The sequence below is a fragment of the Cryptomeria japonica genome, chromosome 10 (genome assembly GCF_030272615.1).
Source record: "Cryptomeria japonica chromosome 10, Sugi_1.0, whole genome shotgun sequence".
Taxonomy (NCBI): Eukaryota; Viridiplantae; Streptophyta; class Pinopsida; order Cupressales; family Cupressaceae; genus Cryptomeria; species Cryptomeria japonica.
In genome coordinates this window covers 72,848,982-72,858,043 of record NC_081414.1, presented here as the reverse complement: position 1 = coordinate 72,858,043, position 9,062 = coordinate 72,848,982, and the positions used below count along the sequence as shown (strand labels likewise).

The window sequence follows — 9,062 nt, the reverse complement described above, 5'->3', positions numbered from 1 at the left end:
AAGTCACAATTCAAACAATAATGATTTAACAAAGTCTCATTTGCACAAACAATTTCCTATTGTGGTGTGTGAGATTCCCCTAGTCTACCGAAGTCATTAGTTAAAAACAACTCTACCTGAGTCATGTTCTCGCCTTCAACTTTGTTCACCTGTCCCTGCATCACTTGAACTCAATAATTCAACAACAATGACGATCCCAATAAAAAATATTACTGATCATTCAATTGTATATAAATCATTTTAGTACATTCAATCTCCTATCTTATTTCACTAACAGTTCTATTTTCATTTCATTTCAATTTCATTTGTAAAATAAATATTATTTTTCTAATTAAATAATTATGGAAAAAATAGGGTTCGTGACAATAAGAATGATTTGGGAGAAAAAAAATGCGTATAATATTTTATAAATAAAAAATATACTTTATTGCTTCCAATAAGAGGGCTCCTAAAAATACCAATAATAGTTCATCTTATCACTTGAATATAGTGATCTATATGATTAATAATGACAAAATTATAAATTAAGCTTGGTTATGGGCTACACCTTTTCATTTTTAAACATTGGTCATAACACCTTAAAATAAAGTTAAAAATATTAAATGGCTTTCTTATAATCTCTTTGTAACTTCTTAAATTCCTTCACTTGATACCTCAATGGACATTTTAGTTCCAAAGAATGGTCAAATGATAAAAAACAAGTAAATTGTCTCACATATGAATAGATAGAAGAAGAATGAAATCAAATGCCCAAAATTGTCTCAATTCTACTATTTTTTCATACATTTAAGAAAAAATCATCTACTATCATAAATTTTAACTAATGTTTTCCCATATCATCATATTTTTATCATTATATGAAACTGTAAGAAGTTTTGAGTCTTAACCAAAATTTCTACTAGGACAATTCCCTAAAAATTACAAAGGTCATAAAATTCAAACATGGATTCAAAAAAAGGTATCAAATTTTGATTTTAATAAAAACTTTAATACCTTTCATGAAAATTTAAAATGTAATAATTATGATTTTAAATTTACCATTTTTTTATATTAATATTTTTTTAATATTTCAATTCAAGGCTGTTTCAAATCAATCTTGTCTCTTTCTTCTCTTTTATATACACAAATATTCGCATTCACCTACCTTCATCTTCCCCAATTGCCATACGTATTATTGACCACTATGATAATAGCTTGAAAGGAAAAAAGGTGAGGATTTGTTTGTTTATAAGAAAGGAAATTTTGAGTAAAATTCTTAAAAACTTTTAGAATTTAAACAAACACATATGAATACATATTTAAAATTTAACACTTCATAATCAAGTGCAAGAATCTATCACCTCAATAACCAAGAAATAATATTTAAAATATATAAAAAATATTTGGAGGTTCTAATTTATATTTATTTTATTATTCTATCCTAAACTACGATAACTATGATATTTTAAAATCAATATCTTAGTTGGTGTAGGCCTTAATAATCTTGGGTCTCCATTTTGTCCTTGCCCTGAGAAGTTCCAATCCATTATCTTGCAACTGAAGCAAGTGGTTAAATTGTAATGTAGGAGTGGATTTACAAGTGGTTGGAGGCTCATATATAGAATCCATCGTATTACAAACTTGTGGACTTGATAATGATTGAAGAGTATGTGATAGCATGCATTCACGCCTATACTCCAAAGCTATATTGGCAAGTTCATTGTCTTGTAGAGTAGAAACAGGCATACTCTATAAGAATACACACAATAACAATATTAGAAAATATTATTCTTGCAATTCAATGAATAATTTACTTTTCATAAAAAATAGAATAAATTTTATCATTATATTAAATAAACATATAATTATATAAGAAAAAAATAGCATCTATGTTTGAGAGAAATAATTTAATCACTTCCACATTATGAATAACGTTAATCAATAGAATTAGACAACTTAAATATATAAAAAATTATGACATGAAAATATCTTATATTTACCTCCAAAATCCAACTAATATATTTGATATTGTTGACATGTTGGTTTGCATCTAAATCACTCCAACGTGGCTATAATTAAAATGAAAAGTAAGGTAATGTCAAGAAAGTCTAAGGTACACATTTATTTCATAATCTCTTTCTAATAAACTAGAAATTAAAGAACCTTCAAATTTATTAAAGTAAGTACGTACTGATAAATTTGAACATATGTATGAAGCAGTGCTATCCTCAAGCTTGTTTAACTTTTGAGTCCCTTCTTTTTCAAAAATTTTTGTTTTAGTGAAACAAGGTTGTATTTCTTCTCTAACTCCATCTGGAATCTTTGAAAGTTTTCTTGTCTTTTTATTCATCATTGCCCAAATGCTATATGAAAAATATGATCAAATCAGGCTCAAAATTATGATCATCTATTTACCAAAAGAATACATATACAAATCCAAAATATTTGGAGAACATATGAATGATTGTGTTATCTCACCTAGTCCCTTGCACTAGAACAGTATTTGTCTTTGTATCACGAGCAATCCAATTCCACTCCATACTATTTTTACCTGATGTATTGACCCATGTATCTATTTCCACAATATCACCCCTACAAAATGCAAATATTAGTCAAAGAAATTATAATAAAACAATGTTGTTGAAATCAAGGCTTTTCTCTTATAATTTAATATCAATTTTCAACCATTGCCACCTTAGATGATAAAGAATAAACAATTACAATCATGGGGTGTTGGAAGCCGTTTTGTTAAATACAACAAAAAAAAAACATGGAAAAAGTTTTTGTTATATAAAGTTTATCTTCAAAACATTATTTAGGGGGCTTGTAAAAGAACTCTAGCAAAATATGTACCACGAGGGATAACTTTCCATTTGCAATTGAGTTCGAGAAACAACCCATATAAGATTTTTCCGACTCATCTCAATAGTGGTACCAAACCCATCTCCTATTGACCCAGAAAGCTTAATAGAGTTGAGGGCCGTCTCCTGCTTGCCCAACATGACAAATAATGTAATTAGTTGCAACTTGCTCTTAATAGCACAAATGAACCTCTGATTATAAAAAACTAAGCCATAAATTTAAATGGCCTTGAAAACATTCATGATAGCAAAGTATTGTACCTACCTGAAGATGGCTCATCAAGGTTTCAATAGAGACTGTTTTATCCGGACCAATCTCATATGATCTTATGGCAAAACACTGCCTAAATACTAAACCGTCTTCCACAAACCTTCCCTCCCAATTCGGACTCGATTCTATCTTGGTCTCTTCTTCAACAAAACCATTCAATCCAACATTAATATTGTTCACGTTCAAGCTATCAGCAGCAATTGCATTAATCTTCACGCCAACTCCCTTGTAGTGTGGTGTTGATTTCTTGGGATTCACGTCGAAAACCCTAGAACCATCACTCACCCTCACCATTCCATGCAACGACGTAGATAAACAGATCTTGCTTTGCATTGTGCATTGATGAATTCTTGTAGAAGAAGATATCATCATTGCTGCTGCTGCACTTACTACCATTTTGGCTCCTTCAAACCTCAGAGCTTTGGCAGGCATAAAAGAAGATTAACTGTGTTTATATTTCAGTGAGTATAAAAAAGAGGTATATATAAAAGAACAATAATGGGTTGGCAATGGAAGCCCCAGCTTATCTTAGCTTGTTGAGGTTGATAATGACTGAAGATTTGGAAAGTGAATGCATCGAAGTAGAGGATATTGGTACCAAATACTTTTCAGGCTATAACTGTGGCCATTATAGAATTTGGTTGCAGGTGCCATCAAAGGATCGTTTTTCTTCTCGATTATAAATGATGCATCTGTAAAGACAGTGATTGATTTTGAGTTTTAGAGCATTACGGTGCATACAACAATGTATTTAAGATTTGACAGTGATTGAAATTGAATTTTAGAGCATTACGGTGCATACAACAATGTATTTAAGATCTGACAGTGATTGAAATTGAATTTTAGAGCATAACGGTGCATACAACAATGTATTTAAGATCTGAGAGTTATTTCTTCGAGAGCTGATTAAGTATACAAGTTTTTCTAGTTAGTTTTTTGGGGGGGTATATTAGGTTTTGTTTCCTATTTTCCCTTCATATATATTCAATAATGAGCCACATTACTAGTTCTAAAGAAAAATATACTTTGCTTAACCATTTGTCTAAATGGTTTGAAGAAATATTGTTTCTGAATGTGCAATCATTGTTAAAAGTGATAGGTTTTGACACTTTATATATAGAGATATTAAAATGTTTGTGCTGGTAGATATATTTACTTTTCAGGTCAGGTGAGAATCTCTATATGCTATAAAATGTAGGTTCATGTTAGCTTTGTGCTCACATCAAAGTGGGGAGAAATACTTTTGTGTCAATACATTGACAAGTCTCTTTTTTCGATTGATAATATTAATAAATTTTTAATATACGTGTTTTATTTTGTCTCAACAAAAAATACCTTTTATTTATTAATGTTTTTTTCTAAAATTATTTTCAACAAAAATAATTTATATTTATTGAGATTACATCGAAAAAACAAAAAGTTGTTGACTGTGGTGTATTAAATTTTATTCAGTGTTCTTGCCCAATAAGATCACACTTACTGACTTGTGAGCCACATTAAAAATTGTACAAGAAAAATGAATTTCTTAGACTAAATATAGGTTACTAAACTAGTATAAAAGTTTGATAATCTAGCCAAGAGATATACTTCTAAAAGTCTATTTGAATTATGAGAAATAAAATATAAGTTTCACGAAAGTGAATCCTGTCAACATATTTTAGTTAAATTTGTTTTAGATATATTAATGCTAGTAGTTGTACATGTATTTCATGTTTAAATGCATGCTCATGCTAAACTTGAATGCACATCTAAGTGGGCACAACTACTGGTGTGTCAATATATAGACAATTTTTAGGATACATATATTTAGTTACATGTTTTAAGTTTACCTAAAGAAAAAATACTGTTTATTTATTACTACATATTTTCAGCTGATCTAAAAAAAAAAGAGTTCTATTTATTGATATGTTACACTAACTTTTGTTCATTTCTCCTAGCATGATCATACTTTCTTGAACATGAGCCATATCAATAAGTGTGAAGGGAAATGTAGTTTTATAGAGTTGGTGTAGATTAAATGAAGTAGCGTAAATATCTTGAGTATATCTATGTAAAGAATTATAAAAGATATATATCTTCAAGCCTATCTAGCATATATGGTAGATTTAATAGTGATTTATGTTGGAATCAATGAACATTGAGGGGGGTGAATCAGTGTTCTGGTATTTACAAATTTATTACACTGATTCTTCAACCACTGGATGCAAATAACTAAAAGCAAAGTGCAGAAACAAAAACCAAATAAATATACAACCATAACACCAATAATTTCACATGGAAACCCGTAAAGAGAAAAATTGTGGTGGGATTGAGTACCCACAATATGGCCATTAGTAGAACAATATTACATAACAAGAATGCACTTGCATTCAGGCACACTGTCTAGAGCACACTGCTCAATTACAAAAGGGTTGCTACCTCGGAGGACTCACTATCCTACAAATAAGATATAGGAGTAAAAGTACAAAGCTGTGTCACACTTTTATAAAGGAAATGGTCAATGCTGATTCAAATTTTTAAAGTAAATCAATAGAAATTGAAATATATGTTTTGAATTTTTAAATGATGTAAACTAATAAAATTTATATTTTTTTGTCTATTTTATGTTTTTAATTTTAACAAAATTTTAAAAAATTATTTGAATGTAATTTTTTATAAAGTAAACACCATAATTTAGTTGTTGATAAAATGCTGAAATTGAAGTTACACAAGCCACCACACTATAATTAGTAAATTTTACTTTTTTTTAATCAATTTTTTTGTTTATATTGATAACTTGAAACTTTAGTGCATGGATATATTTTTTACTATTTTTTATAAATATATATTTTTCAATAACTTTGAAAAGTTGTGTGTGCTGAAATATAAATCTTTCCAATTCCCACCAGATTTTTTCTTAATTATTTATCCAAATTAGAAAAGAATTATATCATCTTGACATAGATTCCTTTCTCTACCACATCATATTTTTTTCAAATTTTTAAAATAAATTTAAGTATTTTTCCTTGACAAGATAATCAACCTTATATATTAGTGTCGATGACCTAATTTCAATAAAAATAAAATATAAAATATTAAAATTAATTAAAGTATTAAAAGATATATATTTTTGAAAATTCACGTATAGATCTATAAAAGGGTATTTTTACATTTCAAAAAAAATATTATTTATAAGAGTAGGAGTTGTTAAAGCATCGAGTTTTTTGTTTTTTTTTGCAATTAGACCTAAAGTGGTATAAAATATACATTTAGTACACATTTCCAATTGGAAAAGTTGTGGTCCACATATAACTTAGCTATAATGAATCTACATAGACCATATGTTTGACTAAAATTAGTTTTTAGTTAGAATTACTTAAATTCACTTGTGCTGATAAGTTAGCCTGAAACATGACACGGTTTTGCGTTTTTACCCATAGAAGCTAATACAATATGTGAACTGGAGTATAGCATCTACAAATGCCAGAAATCAATTTTGGTTAGGCTCAAGAATGATTCGTTGTTGTTGTTCTGATAAACTACTCAGTTCTTCTCTGCTACTAATTACCAGATCATTAAACTCTCAAGATGCACACGTGAAACTGCCCTCAATCGCACCAATAATAATTTCACACATATCCATGTCCTTGCAAAAGATCACCCAACACCATCTTATATATCCGCACCACCAAAATTTCTCTCCCACAAGTCGACTTCACAAAATATCAAAATATGAGACGTGTAACTTCAAGTCAGCCCAAATCTTCACAAAACCATATATTGGATCCAAAACATATTATCACACGCTTCCCATAAGTCTATCCAATTACCTCAAGCTTACTAATAACCATCGAAATTATCTCAAGAAATCCAGTCCACACGTTACACCACCAATAATCAAGGTAACCCTGTTTTACCGTTCTACCAGGTACCAGACCTTCTAACATGCTTAAGAATCGACACCGGAGGATAGGATTACATGATAATCTGCTTCTCATACTCAATCAACTTAATTGAGACCAAAAACATGTTGGCATTTGCATGAAGATTGCATTCATGATATGTTATGTTGTCATTGATGTCAATAAACCAGTAATGATATTGTTGTATGAAGAATTTGTGGAGTGAACCAGTAATACTATATATTGGAGAGTTGAACCAATAACCGGTAAACCCTACCTATTGTTTTTGATAAACTCTAACCGATTAAGTTTGGTAAATTGGTTATATTGGCTTACAATCTGATGATAAGCAACAAAGATTATGACACGTATGATTATTGTATGAAGACAATTTCAAGTGATTTTGGCGAATTGATGTAATGATTTTTGTCTAGTGAATGAGCAACTATATTGCATATAATGGAAAAGCACATGATGAGTTACTAAGTTCGATGAAGCAATGATTAAGGAGCGATTGAGGTTTTCTTGATTGATGTGCAGAGATTGCTATGTAATCTAATGGTCATACTTGAACCAACTTGTTTGTAATCTCTATGAGAATTAGGTTTTTGTTGTGTTACCAACCTAATTGATTTTGTTATAAGGTCAATGAGTTGTTTAGTTTCATAGTTGGCGAAGAGTTGGCAAAGATCAGTTGAGTGTGTGGTTGCCAAACTAGATGATGTATCTGTAGTTTGAGCAAAGGTAGATAGGAGCATGAAAAAGATTTGATCAAGAAAGTGTAGTGCTATTCAGATAGATCAGCAAACTCCTGTTGTTTTCTAACAATTACAGTAGAATCAAAATCCCCTAACCGGGTAAGCTCTAACAAGCTTGGTACTATTCAAATCCTCTAACAAGGTGATCTATTAGCTTGGATTTTCAAATCCTCTACTGAGGTTACTCCTTACAGGTTATTGCTTCTAACAAGGCATTGTAGTCAATCCCTTAACTGGGTGGTCCCTAACAAGATCTATTCTTAACAAGACTTTTGTAAAGCTTGAATAGGCTAGGCTCCTAACAGGGCGAACTTCAGAAGAGTTTAGATAGTTATCTTGTGAGTCTCATCTCATCATTGTTTTTCCCATTTGGGTTTCCATGTCAAAAATATTTGTGTCAAGTGGTGAATGTTTTTTGTGGTTATGTTCTTATGGTTGATTTACTTAACTACTTTGATAAGTCATGATAACCAGAAGCATTGAGAAATGAAGTCTGTTGACATATGAAAAAGTATTTGGATGTTTATGAGTTTGAAGTTGCTTATTGTTAATTTGTTGTAATAGTCAACCGATTTATCTTATGAGTTTTTATCTTGATAGTGATATTACATTGATAGTTCTAAGTTTACTTTGAGAGATTGATTTTGAGATTGGTGAAGTTATTATCAGTTTTTCTATCTACTGTTTCACCCCTCCTCTTAGTAGTTGACCGGATACTTAATCTTTCATCATACCATCAATTGGTATCAGAGTATATCAGGTCCTCTAAGGTCTAAGCCTAACAACTTGAGGTAAAGATCTTGCAGATCATGATGAAAAAGGAAGGTCCAAAGTTTAATAGAGAGAACTATAGGATATGGAGTGATAGAATGAAAATTTATATCAAGAGTCTGGGAAGCCAATACTGGGAACATGTTGATACTAAATATGTTGCACCTACTAGGATTTTGACTAATAATCAGAAGAAACAACAACAAGAAAATAATCAAGCATTACAGGCCATTATCAGTTCTTTGTATGATGCAGAGTATGTAGATGTCCATGGTCTAGAGATTGCATATGAGGTATGGAAAAAACTTGAAGAGATTTATAGCGGTGATGAACATGTTAAGATTGCTAAAGAAGAGAGTCTAAGAGGAAAGTTTGATGACATGCAGATGGCTGAAGGTGAGAATATCCAACAGTTTGGTCAAAGGATAAAAGAGATAGTCAGTGAAATTAAGAGTGCAGGAGGTAAAGTGGAAGATGTCATAGTGATTAGAAAGGTACTGCAAACCCTGCTACCGGTCTATGCTATCCGAGTTGTAACCAT

The 9,062-nt window shown here is 30.5% G+C and overlaps 1 protein-coding gene across 1 annotated transcript; it reads right to left on the bottom strand.

The window, feature by feature from the left end:
* Window positions 1-1,334: 1,334 nt before the first annotated feature.
* LOC131033357 (palmitoyl-acyl carrier protein thioesterase, chloroplastic) lies at window positions 1,335-3,606 on the bottom strand. The gene is made up of 6 exons (XM_057964569.2): window positions 3,106-3,606; window positions 2,833-2,966; window positions 2,458-2,571; window positions 2,171-2,342; window positions 1,980-2,048; window positions 1,335-1,728 (listed from the first exon to the last, which is right to left on the bottom strand). Exons 1-6 carry the CDS (start codon window positions 3,541-3,543, stop codon window positions 1,459-1,461), a joined length of 1,197 nt encoding a protein of 398 aa, XP_057820552.2. The 5' UTR covers window positions 3,544-3,606; the 3' UTR covers window positions 1,335-1,458.
* Window positions 3,607-9,062: the final 5,456 nt, after the last annotated feature.

Bases quoted from the DNA above. Each gene is read 5' to 3' on its own strand.
- LOC131033357 (XM_057964569.2), bottom strand. From the start codon at position 3,543: ATGCCTGCCAAAGCTCTGAGGTTTGAAGGAGCCAAAATGGTAGTAAGT. The intron at 2,343-2,457 runs GTGAGATAACAC...TTTTTCATATAG, and splicing joins GTTCTAGTGCAAGGGACTAG to CATTTGGGCAATGATGAATA. The intron at 1,729-1,979 runs GTAAATATAAGA...GTATTCTTATAG, and splicing joins ATATTAGTTGGATTTTGGAG to AGTATGCCTGTTTCTACTCT.